General features: G+C 46.4%; 9 protein-coding genes across 9 annotated transcripts; 3 read left to right on the top strand and 6 right to left on the bottom strand.

Annotated features, from left to right (window-relative positions):
* Positions 1 to 1,625: 1,625 nt before the first annotated feature.
* On the top strand, positions 1,626 to 3,772 carry FSST1_006880 (heterokaryon incompatibility protein-domain-containing protein; the record flags this gene model as incomplete). Its single annotated transcript, XM_083236436.1, has 2 exons — positions 1,626 to 1,724; positions 1,781 to 3,772. The coding sequence occupies 2 exons, from the start codon at positions 1,626 to 1,628 to the stop codon at positions 3,770 to 3,772; spliced, it is 2,091 nt and encodes a 696-aa protein (XP_083082841.1).
* A 160-nt stretch (positions 3,773 to 3,932) lies between these two features.
* FSST1_006879 (heterokaryon incompatibility protein-domain-containing protein) lies at positions 3,933 to 5,735 on the bottom strand (the record flags this gene model as incomplete). The annotated part of the gene is made up of 1 exon (XM_083236435.1): positions 3,933 to 5,735. The coding sequence occupies one exon, from the start codon at positions 5,733 to 5,735 to the stop codon at positions 3,933 to 3,935; it is 1,803 nt and encodes a 600-aa protein (XP_083082840.1).
* Positions 5,736 to 6,318: 583 nt separating this feature from the next.
* Positions 6,319 to 8,191, bottom strand: FSST1_006878 (ergosterol biosynthesis ERG4/ERG24 family-domain-containing protein; the record flags this gene model as incomplete). The annotated part of the gene is made up of 3 exons (XM_083236434.1): positions 6,319 to 6,461; positions 6,511 to 7,567; positions 7,616 to 8,191. The coding sequence occupies 3 exons, from the start codon at positions 8,189 to 8,191 to the stop codon at positions 6,319 to 6,321; spliced, it is 1,776 nt and encodes a 591-aa protein (XP_083082839.1).
* A 521-nt stretch (positions 8,192 to 8,712) lies between these two features.
* On the bottom strand, positions 8,713 to 10,508 carry FSST1_006877 (major facilitator superfamily domain-containing protein; the record flags this gene model as incomplete). The annotated part of the gene is made up of 4 exons (XM_083236433.1): positions 8,713 to 9,138; positions 9,191 to 9,642; positions 9,691 to 10,290; positions 10,346 to 10,508. 4 exons carry the CDS (start codon positions 10,506 to 10,508, stop codon positions 8,713 to 8,715), a joined length of 1,641 nt encoding a protein of 546 aa, XP_083082838.1.
* Positions 10,509 to 11,013: 505 nt separating this feature from the next.
* FSST1_006876 (uncharacterized protein) lies at positions 11,014 to 13,348 on the top strand (the record flags this gene model as incomplete). The annotated part of the gene is made up of 4 exons (XM_083236432.1): positions 11,014 to 12,395; positions 12,445 to 12,519; positions 12,569 to 12,851; positions 12,902 to 13,348. The coding sequence occupies 4 exons, from the start codon at positions 11,014 to 11,016 to the stop codon at positions 13,346 to 13,348; spliced, it is 2,187 nt and encodes a 728-aa protein (XP_083082837.1).
* Positions 13,349 to 13,852: 504 nt separating this feature from the next.
* On the bottom strand, positions 13,853 to 14,975 carry FSST1_006875 (uncharacterized protein; the record flags this gene model as incomplete). The annotated part of the gene is made up of 2 exons (XM_083236431.1): positions 13,853 to 14,678; positions 14,728 to 14,975. The coding sequence occupies 2 exons, from the start codon at positions 14,973 to 14,975 to the stop codon at positions 13,853 to 13,855; spliced, it is 1,074 nt and encodes a 357-aa protein (XP_083082836.1).
* A 454-nt stretch (positions 14,976 to 15,429) lies between these two features.
* FSST1_006874 (Alpha/Beta hydrolase protein) lies at positions 15,430 to 17,202 on the top strand (the record flags this gene model as incomplete). The annotated part of the gene is made up of 1 exon (XM_083236430.1): positions 15,430 to 17,202. One exon carries the CDS (start codon positions 15,430 to 15,432, stop codon positions 17,200 to 17,202), a length of 1,773 nt encoding a protein of 590 aa, XP_083082835.1.
* Positions 17,203 to 17,855: 653 nt separating this feature from the next.
* Positions 17,856 to 19,821, bottom strand: FSST1_006873 (amino acid permease-domain-containing protein; the record flags this gene model as incomplete). The annotated part of the gene is made up of 5 exons (XM_083236429.1): positions 17,856 to 18,245; positions 18,302 to 18,725; positions 18,779 to 19,233; positions 19,289 to 19,584; positions 19,647 to 19,821. The coding sequence occupies 5 exons, from the start codon at positions 19,819 to 19,821 to the stop codon at positions 17,856 to 17,858; spliced, it is 1,740 nt and encodes a 579-aa protein (XP_083082834.1).
* A 2,558-nt stretch (positions 19,822 to 22,379) lies between these two features.
* Positions 22,380 to 24,200, bottom strand: FSST1_006872 (general substrate transporter; the record flags this gene model as incomplete). The annotated part of the gene is made up of 5 exons (XM_083236427.1): positions 22,380 to 22,543; positions 22,606 to 23,818; positions 23,871 to 23,971; positions 24,019 to 24,045; positions 24,098 to 24,200. The coding sequence occupies 5 exons, from the start codon at positions 24,198 to 24,200 to the stop codon at positions 22,380 to 22,382; spliced, it is 1,608 nt and encodes a 535-aa protein (XP_083082833.1).
* Between the last annotated feature and the right edge of the window lie 2,783 nt (positions 24,201 to 26,983).

Here is a 26,983-nt window from a genome sequence, read left to right as displayed (position 1 = left end):
AACTATAGGTATTTGGCATGCCGCATTGTGCCGCAAGATGCCGACTTCACTGCCGACGATTCCTCGGGAGCTTCCCGAAAGCACATTATCGAGAATATGGGAACCTTCCATAGATAACTGATAGCGATTTATTTATATTAGTCCTTGTTGGAATGCAATTGACTACTCTAGTCTGACCAATCTAACCTCCTATAGTAGAGTGTAACATGTTATCTCAATATTTTAATGTCTCAAACAATCAGGTTTTGTATTATTCTGATAATGGTGTAGAGTTTATTTCGTTAACTCCTTGTGAGTAAGGTCTAGGCGACGTCGTGAAGAATGACTGGGTCAGGAACGTCTTTGTTTATGGGACTACTTTATGCAAGTCATTTGAAACATACATACTGTTGTAGACCTGTGCAAAAGTATCTCTCGTCAGCTTCAGTCTCTCGTCTTCTAGTTACAGTTAATCGCTGCAGTGATTTTATTAACTAATGGGAATTACTAAGGTTGAAGCTGTCTTGTATAGTATTTCGAACTTTCCCCATAGTCATTAACATGATTTGAGGCTTTTAGAAACGTGATACACGCACATCTTGATATTGCTTGTAGCTCACATTCCACTCTTACAGCAAAAGTGAAGGTGCTTGTCTCGCAGGGAAATGGGCGTCAATGCTGACTTTGCCCTCAGAACAGAAGGCTCATTAAATCTCTTGCCCACAAGTGACATACTAAATGGAAGTTCAATATCATTATATCCTAGAGGCACAGTACTAATAGGCAGACTACCAACTGCTCTAAATCGAGCCGCAGTTGTCTCAATCAGCATTAACAAATGAGAACAAAAAACCTTTTATCTTGATTGGTAACACAAAGGGTGAGTGGCAGTGTTTGAAATGTTTGTAGTAAACTTTACAATCACTATCTAGTTTTGTATTAATTTGGCTCGACACCTGGCCCGCGTTATCTCACGCTAACATTGGTGTTATCAACCTCTGGAAGAGATGCGGGTATTACCCGTGATTGATTGACCGGGGAGCTTTCATATTGTGGGTATCAGGAACTAATTTTGCTAGGATGGAGCTTGGAAAATAAGCCGAGGATAAGGTCTACATTGAGTAGCCGCAATTGAAATCCGACTATCGGCGTAAGCATTGTTAGTTCACAGCTTAAGAAGGATATTATCATTGTCGTATGTTACAGTAAGTCCAAGGGAGTGTAATTGTTTAATCCCATTCCAGTATAAAGTTAAATAAATTGCATATCGAAGTCAAGCTTCCCTTTTCTCAGCCCTCTGCGAGATCATATGATTGGGCTATTGGAGGCCGTAGAATCCCATTGCCAGTTTCTGAAATAAGTAGTGGATATTTAGCCCAAAATGCCTTGGCTGAACGACTGATTGCCGAACCAATCAGCTTCTGTGACGCTGTGGAAAGAGTAAGGATCCTTACTGACCGCAGCCAACTAGTCTGCATCAAATTTGAGGCTGTGCTTACTCCAAAATTCCAGGAGCACGACCTAAGAAACCTGTAAATATACCACATCAGAAGTGCATCTCCTCCACGATTGACAAAAGACTTTGTCATGACAACATTGCTAGCCACTTGCATTTAATATAACCTCGCAGGTTACAATTTTGCACCATGATTCCCAACAAGACTCAACATAAGTCATATACTCACAAGTTTTTCACTTTTGCAACTGTGAGAAAAGCTTTTGAAAGAAGGTCCAAAGCTCTGCAGGTAGGTATTGTCAACATCAATAATCAATGGAAGTGCGCCGTAACAATCTGAACTAGTCAACAACCACCAACAATCACTCCAGTTATCGCAAAGTGAGTAAACCTTCTAAGCAAATACGGCTTATCGAAGTCAAAGCTCAGCAGCCGAATGCGCCTCTGGAATTGAACCTGAGTATTCACACCCTTAAAGAAGCTCCGGATTTCTATGCTGTCTCATATACATGGGGAAGTGGTGTACTATCAGAAACACTGCTCACCAACGGTAGCCCGATGATGGTGACTGAGAATTGTTATTACGCTATATCCCAGATACACGCCCACTTTCAATCTTCGACCAGCGGAAGTTCCAAGTCTACAGCATCGAAACGTGTCTATCTGTGGATAGACTCTATATGCATCAATCAAAACGACATGAAAGAGAAGGGGTATCAGGTTGCGATGATGTTTGACATTTACTCAAAAGCTATCAAGGTTCTAGCCTGTGTAGGACCACATGAAAATGATAGTGAGATGCTCAACGAAGTACTAGAAGAGATAAAATCCTCCCATGATAATCTCTACTCTAGCAGGGAGGACATCATACAAGACGGTACCTTTACCATAATATCTGGGTTTAGTGAAAACATCGATGACTTGGTAAAGTCAAAAAGCTCCCCAGAGTCCTTTGGTATAAGACTTCGTAAGGCATTTCTTGCGTTTGCCAATCGGGATTATTGGAGCCGACTCTGGATCATACAAGAAGTGGCTGCGACAGGCAGAAGCGGAAGCCAACTTGAAGTTCTATGCGGCACTGATAGGTTATCGAAATCTGAAATCTATCTGTTGTTTCATATTGCCGGCTACATAGCTACTGATGAGATTACGCAAGAGGTAAGGGATACTACACCAAGTGAGATTAAGTGCGTGGAGCTAACGGGCAATAAGAACCGGCCTATACAGGCTGATGAGCAAGATTTATATGAGCAACACACACATCACTGTTTCAGATTCGTCATGGACACAGTTACTGTACGACGTATCATGGCTCATCAAGTTTTCTCCTTCACGGATGATCTATTCAAATGTTCCAGGCCGGAGGACAAGATCTATGGCTTGCTATCTCTTATCAAGTGGCGCGATAATTTCCCACCTGTGCGCCCGATCTATCATGACTCTGCTTCTTTTGACCTAGCAAAGGCGCTTATTTGCCAGACTGACTGGATGCAACCTTTGGAAATCCAGCGTATCCTCAAAGCGTTGGAAGTATGCTACAGTCATGGTTGGATGAGAGATCTTGTAGCCATGAGATCTGGCGGTGTAGTCCCGACGGAAGACTTTGATGACAGAGATCCGATTCATCGTTTCAGGGGGGCCAATCACTTGGTCATGTTTATTAACAAGAATGAAGCCAACCAGCTGACGACATCCCTGGTCTATTCGAATGATAACAGCTCGCCTTTGACGAGTGTGGACAAGAGGGCAGCAACCCTACGGAAATTTCCAAACAAGGATGACAAAACACAATTGCTGTTCACAGATTCTGAAGTCAGCGCCTTGGTTTGCGGTGCTGCTCAGGCGGGTGACCTAATTATCAAGACGGGATATGGACGTAGTCTTCTTATACTACGATACAAAGACAATCAAGAGGAGTGTATCATCGTGGGACAAGGCCTGCTGTGCACGCGATATGAGTTCCCTTGTCGTCTACCCGAACGTCTGGAAATTCTGGAAAAGAGACTAGAGAGGTTCCAAATGGCTGCATCTTATCCTAAAGAATCTTTCTCCTTTGCACGATCAATGAACCGTCCGTTATCAACCTTGGCGGGAGAATCAGGGATATCAGAAAGGGATCGCTGTGAGAAGGAGTTGGAATATCAAGTAGAAGAAGCACATCTCTTCTCAGAAATTGGCTACATGACAAACATACAGCTGAAAACTAAACCTGTTGATATGGTAGTTCTTGCAGGACAGGATATAGAGAAGGATGGATCTCACAATGTAGACGAAAGTTTACAGAGATTGAGTACTGCTATAAAAGGTATGGTTAGACTTATACCTATGGGGAGTTAGGTAACAATTACATGAGGAAGATAATAGTTATAAGCTGAACACATGAAGAAAGATTCTTTACCGATAAATCTGAGATCTACCCGCTCTACTTTATTGTCCACCACTGCCGCTACATCACGTCAAAGTAGATTACATTGGTGATCTCATACCACTACTCCCACTATACCAAAACAATTCTCTCGATCGACGAGTTCAGCTGATCGAACTGCCCTCCAAACATGAATCCATCAAAGAAAGTCTCCCCTTTCACCTCGTATCGGGTCGTGTCATCTACGCTGGGGGAAAGCAGAACAGGAGTACTGCAACCCCCAATGAGCCAAATTTCATCCCCAATCGCAGCTTCCTCCCGGCCAAGACCCATGTAGCCCTTGTCAGTGATGAAAGGATCCCAAGCTGCCAGACGCTTCATTCTGATAAAAGTCTTTTTCTCGGGTCCCTTTCCATTTCTATTGGGTTGGAACCCGTACTCTTCCAGTCGTTTACACAAAGTTGAGCCCTTGCACCAGTTATAGAAAATCGTTGGAACATCATCAGGTGATGGTACAGGCTCCAAGTAAATCCCGAGGAGACTCAGGGTTCGGATGAAAGTTTCAGCTCGGCTTAGGGCATCTGAATACGGCGCAGGTTCATCCACTGGGTTCATCCAGAAATCCAGATACCGCTGGTACAGGTCTGAGTTGGCATCCGAAAAGTCGAATGCTTTATCGCGAGGACAAAAATCACCGATTGAACGGATCTTATCAATCAATATACCCGAGACTGTCAGCTGGTTTCCCTCGAAGGAAGGATTGAAAGGAATTCCGCCAGAAGCATTGAAGAACGCCCGTTGGTGATCGATATCGCTGAGTCCCAAACAACGTCGCAGCTTTTGTGAATGCCAATTGGGCACCCAAGAAGGGCCTGCGAAGGGACGCAAAACTGGGTCTTCGGCTGTTCCAGAGCAAATGGTATCGCGTTGCTCGAGTGCACAGAGGCCGAGAAACTCCAAGTTACCATGTATATCTGCATGTAACATAGCTGAGCGCCTGTAGACCTCTTCGGGCTCGAGATCATATGAAACAGAGGTTGCAGCGGCCTCCTGTGAGTTGCAAACGCCCAGCAACGAATAGATCTGGTCGTGAGCCAAAGTTGCTCGGGTGAAACGGAGGTGCTCCATCAACCAGAAAAGACCGAATTGATCCTGATCTGTTTCCAACGCTTGCCTGAGCTCTCTTAATATCCTGATAGGCCTTACTTCGCCTGTATTACAAGGCTTCAATTTCTTCAATGGTCGTGGCCGTGCAAGCAACGCACTGACAGCCATGTCGATGCCCCGAAATAACTCATTCATGGAAATGCAGTCCGAGCCGCAAAGGAAGATGGCGTCCTTCGGTAGAACAGATTCTTGAATTACCCATCGTCGATGAAACCACTCACAACCAAGCAGGCGTCGAATTGCATCCCAGCCCATAGGATCGAACACGGCTCCTTCGTCCGTGGTAAGCCTACCAATCCGTTGTAAGTACTGGAATGCATATCGTAAATAGCTGTCGTATTCATGAATCCAGACGACAACGAGACTCGCTTTCGAATAAATGTCTCGCATAAGTGGAATCTGTAACGCCTTTTCGCGATTGTCTGCCTGGTCGATACAAACCATGTCAATCCACATTGGAAGCCTCTCGCCGCCTTCCCAAAACCGTGGCAGGGACTCGGACGTATGGCAGAGCATGTTGATGAGAAATGATTCCAAGTTGAGAGAAATTTGTAGATTCTTGATCCCACATCCCGACTCAAGAGAGATAGGCCGATCTGCTTTCTTGTTCCCCCAAACATGCGAGACAGAAACAAATGCAGGCGTGTTGCCTATGCTGAAACGTCGTACTCGACCATTAAGACCGCCTGAAGCAGTTGCTGGGAGGAGATCGAGTAACCGTATCTCGTGCTCTGGCTCGCGGAGACAATAATAGTGGTTTGAGTTCATTTCGAATGCTAGATTAGAAATGTTAGTTGCTAAGTTGAGGTGACAAGGCTGCCACTTTCCCCTCGTTGTTGGTTCTCAGTGTTTCATCCGGGGTTACTTGGTCCGGCGCTTACTGATCCAATTGAAGGTGCAGTTGAACCTGGTCGGAATGTGCGTCTTTATGCCATTTACCTTTTGATGGGTCCTGGCCCCAGTTAGCTTGTCAGCAGCTATTTTCTCAAAATAGAACATAATAAAGATGATTTCATAAGCCTTGAATTTCTCTATTCAAGGTAAGAAGCGGTAAGTTATTTTGTGTAACCACGCAGCCTTGAACATTACTGTGACTTCCACCAATCACGGCACCGGATCTGTTAGTCTACAGGGCAGCAAAGCACAGTCCTGCTCTCTCAACTTAATAAAACATCAGTATAGTAGGGACAATGCAGCACGCATGCCACCATGATATATATCAGTAGATTGCCAATTTGATATTGGGATCCTATATGCATGTAATTATCTTGTCGTGCAAGTACCATAGAATCTCAGACTAATCACATATTCTGCCCCGAGACCGCCTCGCTGTCAAAGTACAACCCTCCGTTCAGTCCGTCTGGCCCCTCGCGTTGAGGCTGGACGGAAGCAAAGTTTCCATATCAACATCATTCCTATCCGGTTCTGTTTCTTTCTTCTGTGTAATCTCGATAAATTGTCCAAGTCGTTTTCTCCAGCCAGGCAAAGCTCCGTCTGCAACATGTCAGCTATAAGTCTGGGCTTATGAGTAATCTCAACTTACCAACCATGAGACAAGCGAACTTGAGTATTACCGGAACCCAAACACATACTGCTACCAGCTGTCCAAAACCCCATTTAGATAAAGCAACATTACTCTTGTTGCCAGATCCTCCCCCACTAAGTAGTTGCATAAATGCCGCAAACTCACGTACTCCTATGGCCCCCATAACGATAGTGAGGACTTCCATCGAAATCCAGATGGCTTCTGTAAATAACACGAAATATCTCTGGGTATAAAACGACTTCAAACGTAAAGGTAGGTTGTCCATCAAAGAGTGGGTCTTGTGAGATAACCAGTTACCCCTCTTAAAGAGATGCATCCTTATCATTGCGAGGATCCAGTCCAATATGAGGAATGCCATTATTACATGCATGGGTGCCTGTATCCTGGAATGGATCTTGAAGAAGCTCTCCGCATCTCGATCTAGATGATCTAACTCTTCACCGGTATTAGAACTAGAACCTCTCTCGATGGGTTTATTGAACGTTTGACAAAAGGTCCTGGGTCCGGTATGATTACCGCAGTTTTCCAAAGGGGAAGAGGTGGTAAAGTGTTCCAATAACGAAGGCTCGTCGACATCTTGAGGACGAGCAACGAGTACAGCAAGAACCCAGTTCATAAATACAAGACCAAGTGTATACCACCAGCGATTATGAGTCTTTTGGAGAATTAGCTGGACAAGTAACAGGGGGTACATTCCGGCTGAAATCATACCCCTCAAGGTGAGGTTGTTTGCCAGCCAGGAGAGTAGCGAACTAATGTTGCCAAGTCCAGTTCCACTTGAATTTGTAAAGGTTATGATAGAAGCTATCGATATGGTGCCAAGGAATACCGCTTGAGCTTCCTGGAGATCGACAAGAGTTGAAGTAATCGCAACACCAAAGGTACTCCTTGAAACAACCTTCTGCCATTTAAGGGCTGTATCAATAGATTGAACAGGTCCTTGGAACGGAAGAAGTGAGATTAGTGCGAAGTTCCTTATCCATGTCTTGCTGATCTTGTAGCACAGGACAAAGAATAGGACTATCGCAAACTGGATTAGATATGCCATGATTATCTGTACCCAATTAGCAGAGACTTTTATTCCAGGTGTTGCATAGCTCACCCCAGGCCCTGCAATATCATAGTCGATCCCAGGATCAGCTTTGTCGCAGTACTCATTACTCATGATTCTGCCCAGGTTCTTGATATTCCTTGATGAGATCCTCTGACATTGAAAAGCCCAAAGTCCCGGTGGACAACCACCAAACTTGGAGTCTGAGCATGACTGAAGCGCGCATTTGACATATTTGAGCAGTGCACGCCGTTCCCAGAACTCGTTCAAGGGCCCTGTGCCAAACCTTTCATTTACTGCTTCAAGTGTATCGTTGCTGATGGTATCTGGCCCGTTGTTGGTAGACATCGCGGCCACAGTCGCAAGTGTGAGGCAATTCCACAGCGTCTCGGGATTCGAAAACATATGTTCTTCGCTCCCGCATGCTTTTTTACAATTGATAGCATTGTCAACGATGCACCCGCTCTCGATCAGTTTAGCAGGAATTTGAGGATTGTTGATGACTGCATGTAGACGAGTAAGCCAGGCGACCTCCCAGGCTCTGAAGTCGGGGGGAATAGTGAACTGTTTGAATGGGGTATCTGTGAAGTTGAGCTTTGAGAGGTATTGGAAGCTTCTTTCTACCATTTTGACGAAAGCGCAGGTCTGCTTTAGGGTTAGTTCTTGACGATGGGGAATAACTGGAAGATTATAAAGGGATTCTGCCCGCTGCCTGGAGAGCCTTATGCACTGACACGTCATTTATATGCACACTGCCGTCTGCCAAGATGTTGATCTGCATGTCAGCAGCATTTGGGCCGGGAAGCCTTATAATATCACAACTAATAAACGTATTTATAAGTGGCATAGCTATTCCCAAGAGACAGACGCCTTGGACTATGGGGTTCTTTTCAGAATACTTTGGATACTTATTGGAATTGAGAGTCTGTTATTGTTTGGTTTTTAAGCAAGAAAGGCATGTATGGAGAAGGGGACTGTAGCCTTAGAATCCCTGTCGAGCTGAACATTCCCGTAAACCACAGACCAATTAAATCGACCAGCTTGAAATAGAGTCAATTGGATGGAGGCTAGACGACGAGATAGTCGATATAATCCCGTTCACAATAACCAGGAACCACTATTAAATAGTAATAAGCCAGACGCTAATCTTATTCCTCGTGAGCCTTGGGCCAGATAGACCTTCGAGCCCATTCACGAACGCGCTTTCCAATGAAGTACATAACAATTCCCAGACCACTCAATACACCGCAAATAATAGCCAGAATGTTCATAGCACCATCATAACCGAGAGACTCGATTGAAGGGACAGTGGCATACCTCAAACCAAATGAGACAAAGCCTCTACCAGCACACACAACGAGGACTAGAGGTCCTGACTTATTGGGATAACTGTCCATGACGAAAGTAATACCGACCAAGTTTGCTCCTAGGAAGGCAAAGAAGCCAAGATGGTAGCAGGCCACAATAGCGATCCAGTGGTAGTCATTGGGGTTGGCTGCTGCGCGACCGTAGAAAATGGCCGAAATGATAGCTGCAGCAGCTGGGATGATAAGGGTCAGTAGACGGTACTCGGGCTGTACTATGTTAGCAAAGCTCGGCAATGATAAGTAATGTAGTAAAAGTCACCTCAAAGACACCGCCGTTTCGGCGACTCATAAACTTGCAGATCACATCAGAACCATAACCAAGAATAGGCACAGCAATAAGACAGTCGACGATCTGGACAAGCTGCACCCAGCCTAAAAGCTCTGGACTGAAACCATAAGGTGGCATCACAAGGATCTGTGCAAAGGTGGATGCTTGGTAGATGTAGAGACCCGAGAAAGCACCGTTGAGGATAAAGATCCAAAGAATGGGTGGTAGAATGAGAGATTGGCCAACATCCTTGTAGAAGTGGAGAGCACTCATCCAGTCGAATTTACCGTGGAAGATGCGGATATCATCGCGGAAGGTCCTCTCGCCGAACTTCTCTGGCTGAAGGACGACGCCTTGGCGAGTGGTGACTTGGAACAAGACTTCATTGGTACCTTCACGAGCAACATCTCCGTTCTTGTCCAGTCTCAAGTGAACAGCTCCCTCTGTTAGACTGTTAGTATAGGACCTTACAAGATGCATTGGTCACTTACCAGAGGCGTCTTCAGGACGATCGAAACGTGTCTCGGCCAAGAAGAAAAATGACACTATCATAGTGCATCCGTTGATAATGGTCATGATACCGTACCACCAAGGCAGTCCAATGGTGGGCACAATGTAGGTAGTCGCGGTAAAGAGAGCGGCAGTCAAAGTGTTTTGGACCCCGACAAAGTAGGACAACTTGACACCATGCTGATGAAGAAAGTGAACCTCCTGGACAATCAAAGGCGCCAAAGCTTCACTCTGTCCTGCAGCCAAACTAAAGATATTTCGACCGGCAATGTGGCTTGAGAGAGATGTCGAGCAAGCGCACCATATACCAGAGACCGTCAAGAGCAGGACTGAGAAGAGAAAGATAGGGCGGCGACCGACCGCATTGGCTAGCGGCATGGAGAAAAGGTTGCCAATACCCATGAAGAGGGTCGGATAGGTGAGGAGATCGGTTATGCGTTTTGGGTCATCGTTGTGATATATCTGGTGTAGTTGGGGAGTTACAGCACCAAGACCGGATGTACCGAGAACTGAGATACCAGAGTAAAATCCCACGATGAGGATGATGATGTACTTTCGCCAAACAGACAAGTTCAGAGGGTCTGACAATGATCAATTAGGAAAATAGATAGAGTGAGACTTTGCTAGCCAACATACCTTTGGGATCAGGACTCGGTGTAGGAATCAAAACAACAGTGCCATCCTGGTACAGGTTGACAGTGCCAGATGCGTCATGAGATTCGTAATGAGGATCCTTAACAACATTCTCCACTGCATCAACATCAGGCTTCATATTGAAAGAAGATCGTGGCTCAGCCATATTGTCCTTCCCAATTGATATGCAGTCTACCTTTTCGGTGACAAGGACAGCTTTATATCATCAACTACGTCGCAACATCCTTGTCCCTTGTCGGGTCGGAGTCAAAAAGATTGAGTAGTTTGTGGCCAATCTTTGTCGACTAGTTTGATCAAGCTAGTGTACAAAGGTCTAGACACGTAAAACAGTGACTCCGATTGGTGAGTCAGGGATCAAGACTAGGATGGTCTAGCTTATGTATCAACTCTGCGGGGGTGGAGCCGACTGTCCGAGGAAAAAGTACGCGGGGGGAAGAGAGAGTAGCAGCTGGTTAGAGAGAATAAAATACGCTCCAACCCTCCGATCGGCTCGGTATCTTGATCTTGCTCCAAACACATACTCCAAGCTAATCAACCCCAGACTCTTCACCAAGACCCAATCCTTGTCCCCAGATTTCATATTCGTCTACCGACATTTCTATCTCGTATAACCGTATTTCCCCGCAATTGAGTCTCCGATGCCTTCTCCAATGGATGCCGAAGACAGTCCCGATTCCCGGCCCAAGGAATCCAGCAAACGCCGCCGTCTCAATTTCGCCTGCAATTACTGCCGGAATCGGAAAACACGGTGTGATGAGCAGCAACCTTCCTGCCAAGCATGCATTTCAGCGGGAATCCCTTGCGTTACCGAAGATAGACGCAGGCCGGGCAAGTTGATCAAGCGACGCGAGGCAGGTAAATCCATTGATGCATCGTCTGTTGGGTCTGGAAGTCCATCGGAGTACGGGATACGTTCAGTCACTGAGAATGTCCCTAACCAAAGACCTTCAATCACGAAAGATCAACAGACGACGCGTACAATTTCTGTGGCGACTGGACCGATTCGTGCAAGGTCGCAAAGTCCGAGACAATCCGTCAGCAGAGGTTCTTCCCATACGGATACCATCAGTAATCCATTACCGATACTTAAACAGAGTACGGGGACCACGTCTTTCCAAGTCTTGACTGAGTGGCTGGATCTTTCGTGCTTTCGGCTCAATGTTCCCTACCATTTCGGCACGTATCCTCCTCCAATCCCACATGTAGCTTCGGGATCCAATGGGTTCCTCTCTCCGCAAGCTGTACCCCAAGCACCGGCAAGTTGGGACATTGACGCGCTTTCCGACGCGTACCAGCGCGAGATACACACATTCTATCCTGTCATCAGACTAGATCAGGCAAGAACTGAAGCCTCACAAGCACGTCCCATACTTCTTGACAACTCTTCATCGTCTTATGGTTACACTTCGTCACTGAAAACCTGCCTACTTCTGGCAGCAGGAGGATGTATCCTCCAGTCAACCGAGCACCAGACTTACATGACATCAGCTCTCTCGCTTGCTCGTGACGCTTTGGGACATCTCATCGGTAACGTTTCCTTCGAAACCATTGAAGTTCTTTTTCTCCTCTCAATTTGTCTTCGTCTCAATGACGAAATCACTGCGTCTTGGACAACATTCGGAATTTGTCTTTCAGTCGCCCACTCACTTGGTCTCGACAGACCCGGCCGTGATCGACGAAAGAGCACTCATTCCTCAGCTATAGACGCTTGGAATCCTACCTGGTGGGCTCTTTATAGCTATGAGAAATTATTCTCCTTCCAGCTCGGATATGTCTCCAGCATCTCGGATGAAACATATGATGAATTGGATCTAGAAGTCTTAAAGACAACAAACCCACTGCCCCAGCACTTTGTCTTGTCTATGGCCAAGGCCTTTAGTAAGATGAGTCATCGGTGTGCAAAGGCGCGGCTGCTAGAAGACAGAGCGAATTGCAAGACTCTTGAAGCAGCCATCAAGGACAAGGTCAATGCAACTGGCGAATCATTTCTGATGTTGTCGAATTGGGTAAACAGTCTTCCTGCCGGTCTACGGTAAGTCTTCTTGTTTACTTGCAATGTTCCATAGAGCTAACGCCACTAGACCTACGTCAGACTTCATGCGACTTCCAGAAGACCCAGCCCTGTCTTCTTTTATCTCACTTCATTACCATAACGCGTAAGTAGACCATCAAATTACTACTTAAAGCCTAGCTGACATCTTCTAGTATACTTATGCTCAATCGAAACTCTCTTCTTATCAGTAAGGACGCCATCCACAAAGCCGTCGAGGTCATCGCCAAAGGAACACCTTGGGAGTATACAATCCGCAACGGCCAATCCATGGTTGCCAACTCAGCTAGGAAGATCATCCATCTACTTGCCGACAATGATGACACAATGTCACATTTATTCGCTCCTTCCTACTTCCCCCTCCTTCATGCTCTTTACGTCTTGGCAGTTCATATACTTAAACAGCCGCAATCACGCATCTCAAAGATTGATCAGAGTGTGAGTTACCATATTTCAGACCTAGTGGCTATGGATGCTAACTATCGAAGCTTCTTATCACGGCCGCTGACTTAATTCGTTGTTATTGTGTTGGTTTAGCCGAAGAAGACCGCCTGTCAGCTGTCCTCAATGGACTTATTCGTGTCGTTCAAGAAGCCATGAAACCCACCACAACCTCAATTGAGGCTGAACAAAACAACCACAACTCTACTTCAGTTGCATGTTTCCCTCAACAAGATGGAACGAACTTGGCGCAGCAACCCAACAGCATGACCTTTTCCCAATCTTTAAATCCCTCCGATTCTTCCATTCTGAATCCAGTCGAATTGAGCATGGACGAGGGAATTCTGGACCCATTTTCGGGGCAACCTTTCAACATACCTATACTTCCCGATGAGATTGGATGTGACTGGGCTGATTTTGAAAATTTGTTGCAGAGGTTGGAGAATGAGTCTGGTTTGTATCCAACGGAAGAGGGTATGAGTATTGAACTCTAGAAACCAGTTAACGATCTTGTGTACACTTTGATGACATTTTATAATCATTGCTTAGATGCGTGTGTAATGTGTTAGGTGTTATAGGAGGGTTAAGCAGATTGAACCTGGATAGCTGACTAGGACTAAGCGAAAACGAAAAGAAGCTATGGAAACACAAAAGACCTCTATCACAGAGGTTTGTGTTCACAAAAAATAAACTCGTCATTGCCGAATACAAACAAGCCGGTTCTTGTTTCCTTTTCCTGGATAGTTTCGTTGTTTCCTGGATAATTATAGATGCTTGTTGAGCGTGAAGGATATCACGTGTATGGTCACGTGAGCACATCAAACTATCTCTGTGTAGCCGTTCAACTTCCATCAATCGTTATCATAATTCTCAAACCAGATGTCAATTAGATCCTACTACTTTACTATATGAGCCTCTTTTTTTAAATCTCATTCAATTCAGTATGCTATGTAACATTCCATGAAACAATAAACTTAATCGTACCGTCAATCCATTTTTCACACAGCAATGTATGGAATACCCGTCAACTCAAATCCCCTAGCCGTCAGCTTTGGTGCCTCTCTAGGCTTGTTGGTGTTGTAAGGACAAGGCTTTCCATCGCGCATGATAGGAATACCACCAACATGCATGGCATTGGGCCAATGAGTCGTGCTCTGCAGGTTCTCAAAAGCACCCTTCTTCCTGATCAAGTCCTCTTGAGTAGCATCTGCAGCAGGCATGTAGCATGTATATGTGCAGAAACGAGGAGTGTTACCCTCAGGGCTGACGTTGTAGTGAGGAGTGCGGCTATCCCAGACAAGGAGATCACCAGGCTCGGCGTTGATCTTGGTCCATTCGCAGCCCTTGTTCTTCAGCCACTCCATACCCTCATCAGTAAAACCGTACCACTCTTTTGTCCAAGCCCAGATCCTGTTCTCTTCGTTCTTGAAGTCCTTGTGGAACTCTTCGCTAAGAAGATGCGCACCCTTGCATACGATGAGACCTCCGTCCTTCTCTCCGTTGGGGAGGATGTTGACGAGACCTTGCAAGCATCGGAAACCGGGCTTCTCAGGGTCTTGATCTTGATGGGGCCAGGGCTTGTTGGCCTTGACATCTTTGCGACCAGGGAAGGAAGTGTTGATAGCGTCGAAGGAGACGATGAGATCCTTTGTGTCGTATACACGTTCGAAGGCCTCAACGACACCTGGTTCTTGACGGATGGCCCAGGTGAAGCTCTCATGAGCGACACCATAACCAATGATCATGCCCTTCTCAGTAATGATGGGCAAGTTCTCGTTCTTGAGGGTGCTGGGATCATCACGCTTGAAGCCCATGCCGCCGTTACTTGAAAGAGTTAATGACAAGTAGTTGCATCTGTGCTGTAGATACTTACAAGTTTTCGAGATAAGACATAATCTCTTCTCCATACTGATCAGCTCGCTCTCTGGGGATAGCACCTTTGACCACAGCGTAACCATCTCTCATGAGATCATCGCGCCAATCATCATAGGTGATGCTAGTATCAACAAAGAGCTTGCGAGGACCTGCCGGCTTGGCTTGAAGAGGCTTGCTGGCTGTGGGGTTATCAAGCTTGAGTGTTGAGATGGCTTGGTAGCCGGCGAGCTCTGTGTCAGCAACCATTATAAGAGATTTGGTAGTTTGAACTCTGAAAGGGATAAGTGTAAGGCAAGAAAGGAATGAAGACGTTGAGTTTACTTTGTGTTGTGACGTTATAACTCATGTTAAAAAAAGATTAATTGGTGAGTTCAACCTGGGATACTTATCCTTCCTTCAATCAATGGTCCAGTTAATCGGAATTGATAGTAGTTGTGGCAATTCCTTCCGTTATGTTATCGGTTCGGCTCGGAATCTTGTACTTACCCCAGACTCCGACTCCGAGCCGCTCGCCTCATCCTACACCGAGGGGAAATATTAAGTGGGGCCGATGGACCACCGGTTCGCGACCTCGGCATCCAATACAGATAGTACCTATCTTGGTGCTTGAGAAATGGACTATGAATAGCTCGCCATAGACTTCGGTATTTCGATTGTAGTACCACATCACCAATTATAACCTTGTCATATCAAACACATCATGCCTCTTCCTACACTCCCCTTCGAAGTACCAGTCGAACACATCAACCCACCAAAAGTTGGTCAAGGCGGTTATGTTGGATTCAACCCACACTCAGAAGTTCTTCTGGCGGGCTGGAAATTCGACCATCCCGATGCAAAGTCTCTAAACTGTGATATCCTTGTTGAGCACGATGTTGCCTTTACGATGAGAGATGGTGTCAAGCTATACGTTGATATCTATCGACCACCGCAAAGTGATAATGAGCCCATCCCTGCAATTATCTGCTGGTCTCCTTTTGGAAAGAAATTCAACGGCCTCATGTCATTGAGTCTTATGGTGCCGTGGAATTTGGGTATTCCTCCCAAGACATTGTCTGGTCTTGAGAAGTTTGAGGCACCTGATCCAAACGATTGGGTTCCTCGTGGATATGCCATTGTTAATGTTGACTCTCGCGGTTCAGGTGATAGCGAAGGTGTGATGGCCATCATGGGCACTCAGGAAGCTGAAGATGGCTACGATAGCATTGAAAGCATAGCCAAGCTATCTTGGTGCAATGGCTCAGTCGGCCTCGCTGGCAACTCACATCTTGCCATTGTCCAATGGTTCATCGCCGCTTTACGTCCCCCCAGTCTCAAGGCCATTGCTCCTTGGGAAGGATGCGGCGATCTGTATCGTGAGCAGTTTGCTCGTGGAGGTATCTACGCCGGTGATCTATTCGACAAGCTTATCATCAAGTACATGCTTCAAGGTCACAATGGAATCGAGAGTTTCCGAGAAATGTTCAAAAAGCACCCTCTCGCCAACGACTGGTGGAACGATAAGCGCCCTGATATGAAGAAGATCAATATTCCAACCTACATAACCGGAACTTGGACGAACACCATGCACGGCATGGGTGCTATTCGAGGTTGGCTCGAAGTTGATACACCTCACAAGTGGCTTCGATGGCACCCATGGCAGGAGTGGTATGACATTTGGGGCAACGAACAAGCCAATCCAGAGTTGCTGGACTTCTTTGACTATTTCCTCAAGGGAAAGAAGAACGGCTGGGATAGCACACCACAAGTGCGTATGGCTGTGTTGAGATTTGGAAAGAAGGAACCTCAGTCGTACGAGAATATCGTCGAGGAAGACTTTCCAATTCCAAGAACAGACTACAAGAAGCTCTTTTTCACAAACGAAGGCCAGCTCTCCCTCGACAAGCCGAATGAGTCGTCATCTCTTAGCTATAAGTCTGAAACCGATGACAGAGTCGGCTTTACTTACCGCTTCGATCAAACGACAAGATTAGTCGGTATGCCCAAAGCTGTGTTGTATATGTCTTGCCCAGACTACAATGATATGGATGTCTATGTCTTGCTCGAGAAGCTCGACGCCAATGGTGAAGTCATGCTTAATCTCAACATTCCTTGGAAGGGTATCCCCAAGCAATCTTTTGAAGAGATGGACGATAAGGAGAAGATTGAGGTGGTGATTTATCGTGGTCCAATGGGTGTTCTTCGAGCATCTCATCGTGAAATCGACGAGAGCAAGAGCATGCATCCACACTGGCCTTTCCACCCTCATGAAAAGGAAGACAAGATCAATCCAGGCGATATTGTCAGACTAGACATTGGTATCTGGGCTATGGGTATTGAGTACCAAGCGGGCGAGTCGATCAGAGCTGTTGTTTGTGGTCGAAACTTGGGAGTAAGCAATTTTGGAAGCTTTGAACATTTGGACAACAAGGGAACGCATAATGTTTACTGCGGCGGAGAAAACGCTAGTCATGTAATTCTGCCATTTGTTTGATAATTACGACAGGAGTTAAGATATCGAAACTAGTTAAAACAGAGACCACACTCTAGAAACTCCATGAAGCTCAATTGAAGAGCAGTTTCCAATTACTCCAGCACAGGATATTGAGTAAAGGACGAAGAGTCATAAACATAAAACTTCCCATCAGATTTGGTCGTGAGAGGACACCGGGCCTGTCCAGAACCTTAAAGCCGTCTTCCACTTGTCTTTCCACCTTTTCTAACTAACAAAACTTGGCGATGTCAATTACATCAAAACAGGGTCGTCCCATTTGAACTACCCCTGTTCGGAATTGTACCGATAATTAAATCCCAATCGTCGCGTCCTGTGTCTTTGATGAGTTCATCAGCAAGTTCCGTAAGCCATTTGTAATACTCGGACTTACGGCTTACATACTATAGAACGTAGCCTTTTTCTGATAGTTCTCTACTTTAGTAATATATTCGGTAACTAGATAGTTAAAACGAGAAATGAAACTAAGGACCAAGACTACTTCAACTCGATCACATAGATTTAGGTCATGGCACGGCATATATATAAGATGAACCAGTATATTAACAGGGTATAAAGTAGCAATCCTCATCATAGGAATCAAGTACAGCAAGTGAGTATAATGTCCAAGCCTGCAAGAAAAGCATTTGCTTCTCTTACATGAACTTGTGGAGGGCTCTGCGCCAAGCGGGCCAGGTAGCAACCTTGGCACGGTAAGCATTGATCTCCTCCCAATCGTGCTCACGGAGACCGGTGTCGAGGTCGATCTTGTCAATGGTGAGCCACTGGGGTCGCTTCCAGACGTAACCGATGATCCAGAAGACAAGAACGACGGGAATGGCAAGGCAAGCCATGAAGAAGTCCTCAGCGTTACCGTAACCCTCCTTGAAGGGTGGGCAGACGGCGACGTAGAGCTGACAGCCGAGAATGACGAAGCAGAGGGTAAGACCCAACCAAGAACCATAGACACCACCAGCAGCGTGGAAGGGAATCTGTTCGAGGGTACGGCCTTGACGCTTCCAAGCAGAGCGGAATCGGATGTGGCACTAAGAGTGAGAGTTAGTTTCTGTGATCAGTAGATCATGAGCGTGATTGAACTTACAGCACAGATGGAGCCCCAGGTGAAGAGAGCGGCGAGGGCAGAGACGGCGAGAAGCCAGTCAAAGACAAGACCACCAGAAGAGGCAAGGACGATGTATGCGAGAGCACCCCACGCAAGGTTGAAAACGACGGACATGAGAGGGCGACCGGAGCGATCAATGTAGGTGAAGATCTTGGGGGCGTAGTCCTGCTCAGCGAGGGCAGTGAGAGTACGAGAGCCACCGTAGACACAAGAAACACCGATAGAGACGACGGAAACACAGATGACAAGGTTCATGAAGTCGTCGTAACCGTAAAGACCAGCGTCAAGAGCAGCCAGGACAAAGGGAGAGACACCATCCTTGTATGGGTTGGCACTGTTGAGGAGACGGTCATCGGTGGAGCTAACGAGCAGGCCGACGAGAGTGAGACCGATAATGTAGAAGCTGGAAATGTTAGTATAATTGACGCGACGAGACTGGTAATTATGTAAACTTACAGGGTGATACGCCAGAAGACCTGCTTGATGGCACCGGGAAGAGCCTTGGCGGGGTTGCGAGACTCGGCAGCAGCAAGACCAACAAGCTCAGTACCAGCGAAAGAGAAAGCAGCGGTGACAAAGACGGCGCAGAAACCACGGCTACCGTTTTGGAAGGCACCGGGGTCCTGCCAGAGCTTACCACCCTGGTAGGTATCGAACTTGCCACGAGAGGGACCACCACCGCAGATGAGGATGACAGCGACGATCATGAAGATAATGATGGCGGCGAGCTTGAAGCAAGAACTCCAGAACTCCTCTTCAGCGTAGCCCAGTGTACCAAAGACGTTGATGAAGATAATAAACAACCAGAAGACGGTGATCCATATGCCTTCATTGATGTCTGGATTCCAGTATTGCACGGTGAAGGATGCGACGGTTAACTCGAGTGGTAAGACGATGACCCATTGGAAGACCTGCGATTGTTAGTATTGCGCTCATCAGGTACGCTATAAGAGAAAAGGTACGTACGTAGTTCCAACCCATGGCGAAACCCCAGGAAGGATCAATGAAGCGAGTAGAGTAGGTATAGAAACCACCAGAGACGGGGTACATAACAGCAAGTTCACCAAGAGCATGGACAACGTTGAAGATCATGACACCAGCGATCAAGAAGCAGATAAGAACAGCACCGGGGCCACCTTTGGTGAAGGCACCACCGGAACCGACAAAGAAACCAGCACCGATAGAACCTCCAATGGCAATCATGTGGAGATGGCGCTTCTTCATGGAGCGATCGAGTTCGACGACACCGGTACCGTAGTCACCTGGAGAAAATAAATGTTAGCGCATTGCGATTGAAGCTAGCGGGAGGGAGGGGAAAACGTACGGCGCTGGAAGGACTTGAGGTTGAGACCGTTACGGGTCATAAAGTCATCCTCGCGAAAGTCTTCGCGAACGCCCTCGATATCGCCAGTGAAGACATCCTTCTGGTGTCCCTGCGCGACATCGTGCGACGGCGGCGTGTGAGTGCCGATGTCGACCTTTTCCTCCTTGGACGTCATTGTTGTTGATCACTCTCTCAAGCAAAGATCAAAAAGTGCAGATCAAAACAGAAGAATTGGGGGGCCCTTTTGTATTGGGAAAAGAAGGAAGAATTGAGACCTGACAAGGGGACAGAGAGAGGAACCGGCGCAAACAGAAAATGGGGGACGTGGGACAGTATTTATGTTGTCTCGGGGAACCAAGAGATGTCTCTGTGGTACCAAAAGGTGCATTACCCGACCTACGGTTTTACAGTTGGCGCGATGGCAAAAAAGGCAGGAGATGGGAGTTACAAAAGGGGTGGGTAGGGAAAAGGGAAAGAGTGTTGGGCTTTGTTCTTGTCTCTTTGCTTTGCCAAGACGCGATAAGCATCAGTTGCATCGGGACGCCTCCAAAGTGGTGGCCAAGAGTAGTAGAAGGAAGCTGCCAAGTGGTTCTAGATGAATGTGCCCAGAGGAAGAGGCAGTTGGAGTTGTAGACAAGACTCGGCACTACAGGGAATAGATACGTGTCTAAAATTACAGGACACGACAATATGTTCAGTATATTGAAGATTACAGTCATTCTCCTTCACGGTCGTGTAAATAAAGAGCAATCTACGCCTCACGCGTACTGAGAGACAAGTCAGTCTCGTCTAATCTTATCCGGTCACTCGTTAAATTGGTTCCCCAGCTTTTAATTTAGCTGTCTTTTAGAGCACTGACTTTGGCTTTAGTGATTGGGTTCATCCCCGCACTTGGCAGCGGATCCCCTTGATCGTCCTTCTCTTCCCTCAGAGGGCAACGCGTGATGCATTCCCTACAGTACAACTTTGTCTTGCCTGCTACAACGGACATGATACCGTGAATGGAAGGTGGAAAAGATCGATCGTTTTCGGTTGGAGGATGGGCGGATTGCACTCCGTCTTGGCGCCCCCCCATGTCATACCTACCAGTAAGCAGGAGTACCTACAGTAGAGACAAAGAATTAGCGGGGTTTTTAGGTGTTGAGCTAAAACAACAAGCTTAAAACGCTATCACGAGCTGATGTTGATCTTGGGACAGACAGTGACGTCTTGTGGCTTGAATAGAACAAGATTGTTATTGTCAATTTATTAATGACAAATTGCCAGCCGATGGAAAGCGTTGAGTGCCTCTCAGCTGCACAAGTGATTACCATGTTACATTGGCTCATTGGCTAAACTACCCCGAGAGTTGTCTCCAAAATTGGCCCCCCTAGCTTGGCAGTGAAGCTGTCAAAACCCGGCGTCTTGGGAGGCTATGCTACAGTGCGCGAGATAGAAGGGTCTGCCAAGTGCTGATGTTGAATCTCTGGAAAGGGAAGGAGATTTATTAATATTACTCTTGGCTCGTAAGAGTGACTGTCTTTTAACACGTGAATTGCATTTCTATTCGTAGATTGACGTTTAATTTGGCTGTCGCTTCAATCAGTAAACGACGGCTTATCTTGATGGATCCATAACGAATCTCCATCTTGAGATTGCCGCAAACAGTGATAAAGCTCAAGATAAAGTATGCCTCTAAACCTGGGGATTGCGGGTCACAAGTGGAATTTATTACGTGAAGATATTGAAATGACGGAGGAATGGGGCCGTTTCATTGCCGTTACTGTTGGTAATGTTTAATTAAGGCTGCACACCCAATAGGGTAGGTGGTAAAAATGGGCGTTTACAGCGCTGTACTCACTGTAAATCCACTGAACAAGTTCCCGCATGTCGGGTTAATCATGAATCAACATCAAGACACCTTCAATCAAAACAAAACATTCTTCATTCCTGTCGCCTCCAATTTTTTAAAGAGTAATTCGCCCCCTCAAAAGAAAAGTAAGACAACTTGTCCTTATCTCTTGGCCAACTCTCCAAGTTCCAACCAAGCCAACGCCAAGACAACCGCTGATCTTGGCAATGATACAGTTCGAAAAGGACAATATCCGAAATGATACATACAGTATCCGACACACCACATGGGGAATAGTCCGAGGTTATCTACAACCGCTCACTTGGACTCCCATCCAATGAAATTCTCCGTAATCAATACTCCTTCTCTTGGCGCATATCTTGGCTGTCGGCCGCACTGACCGTTGGTTTTGGGCGTAAGGATCTTTTGTGCTGCCAGCAGCCACTGACTCTCAATTCTACCAGGACCTTGTTTTGCTGTGACTAAGAAAAATCTGAATAAGGACAGACGAGTCTGGGGAACCAGTTTGCGGGGTAAACTTGACCTGGGGAAACGTGGCAACACATTAGAGAGATGGGATCACCACAAGTCAGTCATTTGCATTGCAACAGTCCTTTACTGTCGCCGTCAAAATAAAGATAACCTCTACTGATCAGAGACATGGATGACCGTAATCTGGTCCCTGCTGTCATCACTTAATTCTTGGCTTGACTCGGTAAAGCTAGAGTCTTTCTGGAACGAGGCACAGCTCAGGTCAGATTACTGTCACCAGTTACATAGCACGGATAAGAAAAGAGGACACAAGTGGCTGCAGCCGATAACGAGTCTAATTTCGCAGTATCGTTATCTAAAGACAAGGAGGGCACAGCTGCAAAAGAAAAAAACCCCGGTCGGGACACCAGCTAAGGTATCCTCATCTCCCGAGCCTTTTCGTCGTCGTCGTCGAACGGGGAGTCGGATCGGTTGGCCGCGTTTCCTTCCAGGATGGGTTTTCCTCTCATTTGGGCCCAGACTGTCTTGTACACTGGCTTGGCAAACAGCGCGTCCATGTCCTCTAGGGTAATACCTGGAAAATGAGTCAGCATTTGGGACACATGGAACATTTCTGGAAGCATGTGTGTAACTTACCCTTTGTTTCGGGAACGAAGAACAGTGACCAGATACCCATCAAGACGAGAATTGAACCAAAGAAGAAATAAGCTCCGTAACCAAGATCAGAGATCATGTATGGTGTTGATCGCGCAATGATGAATGAACCTAACCATGTATCGGCAGTGGTAATGGCGACACAGAGCATACGGATGTCGAGAGGGAAGATCTCGGAAGCATACGTCCAGGTGATACCCTGCCATGTCGCACAAATAATGATGGCGTTGATGTATACACAAACAATCGCCAGGTATCCCCACCCGTCACGGTTAACAACACCAGCCGCGGCAGCAGCAGCAGGATCAGCTTTCATGACATAACCACCGATGTAAAGCATGGGAATACATCCAAGAGCAGCGCCCCAGATGAGACCCTTGCGACGACCAACCTTTTCGACAACCCAAAAGGTAAACATAACCATACCGAGTGTCTTGGAGATACCGTAGAAGCCAGTAGAAAAGAGCTTGAGCGAGGTACCAGCAATACCAAGACTCTCAAAAATACGGGGAGCATAGTAAGTGATGATGTTGACACCAGTGAAACTCTGCAAGAACATGAGTGCCATACCAATACCCATACGGTTGCGCACACCCTTCTGGAAGAGCTTCATAAACTGTTGCTTCTTGCTCATCTTGTTTGTACTTCGCTCTTCAACCTGTGCGCGAATATCACCCATCTCTCGACGGATGTACTCATGATCAGGCGACATGCCACGAATCTGCGCCAAGATCTTCTCAGCTTCCTCAAAGCGATCACCCCTCGCCAACCAACGTGGCGATTCGGGACACCAAAGCATACCCAACGCAAGACCAGCACCAGGCAAGAGCTGAAGAGCCAGCGGGACAATCCACTGCGTCTTGGTCTCGACGTTGATGGTGCGGTCAGTAGCGTAGTTGATCCAAAAGCCCAGCATACCACCGCCCTGGGAGGCGATTTCGAAAATACCAATCAGACGACCACGGATGGACGGAGGGGCTGTTTCGCTGATGTATACGGGGACGGTGAGGGAGGAAGCGCCGAGACCGAGGCCTGCTACGGCACGGCCGGCGTAGATCATGTTGAGATTACCGTTGGCGGCGGTCATGAGAGCGCCGCCGATCAAGAAGATACAGGCTGCTGCCATGATGGTCCTCTTGCGACCCCATTTCTCAGCAATGGGGAATGTGCACAGGGCACCGAAGAAACAGCCAGCCTATGAGCATGTTAGGCTTGGATGACTTGTTATCCGCAGAGGAGAGACGTACCTGAAAGGTGGATACAATGTTTCCCTGGATGGTGTCGCGCTGTGTCTTTTCGACGAGGTCAAGGCCAAAGTCCCTCATGAAAGAGGTCAATGCCATAGTACCTTTACATGTCAACAATGGTCACATAACTTGGCAGGGGATGTCAAACCTCCAATAACAGAAGTGTCATATCCAACTGCAACTAATCAGTATCACGTATATGCCACAATCTTGAGACTCAAACTTACTGGCGAGGGCGGACATGGAAGCCACCGTGGCAATCAGGTGGATTCGCCAGTTCCGCACCTCAGGCGGATCATTGGTGCCCGACGCATGAGTATTCCAGCCCATTCGATAATAAAGTGTAAAAGAGTAGAAGCAAAAGCTTTAAGTCAAAGATGTTTTGTCTATAAGAGACAAGTAGAGAGTAACGCAAGATACAAGACGTGCAAGTGTCTGTCTGTAACTCTTCACTTCAGAGAGGGGGGGATACGAGGCTTTTTAAATATTTCTTTCGATCATCGCTTTTCTATCCGAGAAGTAATAAAAATGGTAAGACGTGAGCTTTGAGTGGTCAAGATCGTCGTAAACCGTTGTATTCTCTCCACTGGGCTTCCCCGTGGGGTAACGAGAAACGAGGTAAGCAGCAGGCTGGGGTTGTGTTGGAGCTAGTCGATGTTGCAGTGACAATTTTGAACTTTTTGTGATCATGAGTGTGTCTGCTGTGGAGAATGCCAAGACGATAAAGGTGAGGGGAAGTTGGGATGTTTTCCTCAGAGGGTTGTGCTTTTCCGTGGTCAAGATGATGGTTCGTGATGTTGCGGGCGTCGCCATTGCATTATTGAATGACGTACAAGACATATTCCAACCACCTGGATATGTTTGCAACTCCAAAGAATGAAACCCGTATCAAGTCCATATGTCAGGTTAATATCTTCATGTCAAATGCTTTATGTGCTGCCAAGTACACTCAAGCTTCAGGGTCCAAATGCCAATTCTCCAGAGGCTCTTTTCGATCTCCGATACACAACTCCGGCCCGCCTTGTAAAGTTTAGCTGCCGAACAAGCTTTGAGTGTAAATCCGTCCGTCATTGAATCCCCGTCATTGGTCACACGACTGGCGCTCGGCAAGCAAATCTATGCGCCGAAGCATCCATGTGCCCCGCATGAATCAGTCGTTTGCTTATTGTCAATGCCACCCTGGCAAGAGGCTAACCTTAATTATTATGTTATTTTAACAAGGCATTTGTTTCCAAAGTGTAGAATCCTTTACTTGGAGCCAGGATTGGGGTTCAAATAAATCCCTCGGTTGTTAAACGATGCAACGTTGACTGCTGATCTTGTCTGTGATTCTGTTCGAGAGGCTAAATCCGTACTGACATGAACCAGGCTAGCATATTGTTACCAAAGAATCTCTTTTTCTTGCAGGTTTCCCCATCATTCAGTGGTTCAACATCCTCGTTGACACCGGGAGAAAACGGAATGTCATCGATATAACGCAACACTATTGCAGGTCAGATCTGTAACCCTAAAGTTGTGGATATCGATATCCCTTGTTGTTGTTAAGCTACCCCGGACCATCCACCGAAATAAGCTTAAATCTCGCTGGTGCCAGTAGCGTCCCAGTAAATGGTCAACCTTGTTCCGAGTGGACTGTGGAGATAACTTCGGAGGATCGGCGTTTAGAGAAGGTTGCCCCGCGCACCTGGACCTTTCGCCGTGGAGAAGGTATGTTCGTCTTAATGCAGTGACAGACTTGTATAAGTTCTAGACTTTTTGTGTCCTTGGCTACATATTTCCGTGGATGACTCACTCATCAGTTATTTGTTTGTAGTCATTGAGTTCGCGCATTACATATGTCTCCTCCTTGTCACAAAACATATCAACAGATAAGACCTCGTGTGGCTGTTTACGTTAATGCTCTACTTTGCTCATGTTGTTTCACGCTACATATCCTGTGTTACAGCTCTAGTAGCTTGGACTATAAAGAGTCTAGTTTTCCCCTCATTATAAGAGCAACTAATTATGCTCGTCAACATAGTCTCAGCCTTGGCATGAGATACCAATCCATATCTGATATGGAGGCACACTAACAAATGACCGGCGGACCTAAGACATTGTGAAAGCGGCAAACTTTCATATTTGCGCCCGCAGATATGCATTTCGGGATATAGATCTTGATGCCTTTGCAACGCCAAGTATGTCGTGGCTGTTGCAGTCACACTTTGATAAGGATATTAAAATCCGGGGAAGCGTAGACGTCTATGTTGAGTGGGCGGCTTTGTTAGTTCGGTGGATTGATATCTACAAAACGTGGGGTTAACTACGGGAAAGGTTCCCACCACCATGTAGTCCTATTTCAATCTTGTCGTCCAGAAATCCCATGCATCAAAGCAAAGCATCTTTCCGTGCCTGTCCATGTTGAGCGTGAAGGGTATCACGATCACGATCACGTGGTCACATTATACATACATGTACATCTCTTTCCTGTCTGCAGCCGTTCAACTCAGATCTTCAACCATCACTCTCACAATTCAATACTCCATTCTACCAAGCGATGTCTCCAACGATTCTGATTCTGTGAACCTCTGCATACCTTGATCATTTGATCCGGGCCCCCATCAACCTCGACGCTACTACTGAGTGATGGAGATGAAGAGGACATAGGATATTGGTCATCTGCCCTCCGTCCGCCTAACCGAATGTCCTCATCTATTGAGCCTTGAATTATATACCAAATAAGATTCCAAACTTGGAGCACATGGTAGACCAATATCACACTAGCGCCTCGACCGAAGTATCGCCAATTGTCATGGCCCAACCGGTTAAGCTCTCCTCACGCTGTGTCTGATTACGTTTGCCACATTCTTTGTTGCGCAGGGTTATCTGACCATGCCTTTTGCTACCCTTCCATGTCGACCGTTGATGTTCTCAGACGAGCGTGGTCTATTTCTGGATGCTGCATCGGGTAATAACTGAGACCAAGTAGTTCTTTTACTTATTAATTTCTATACTTTACTAGTAAATACAAGTAAATATAAGTTTAAGCCTTTTAATAATTCTAATATTTAATAAAATATTTATTTAAATTAAAAACTTATTATTTTAAAATAAGGTTTTCTTAATAACTAAAT

This window comes from Fusarium sambucinum, chromosome II (assembly GCF_050947815.1).
Source record: "Fusarium sambucinum isolate potato_lamoka chromosome II, whole genome shotgun sequence".
Taxonomy (NCBI): domain Eukaryota; kingdom Fungi; phylum Ascomycota; class Sordariomycetes; order Hypocreales; family Nectriaceae; genus Fusarium; species Fusarium sambucinum.
This window is presented reverse-complemented; position numbering and strand designations above follow the sequence as displayed.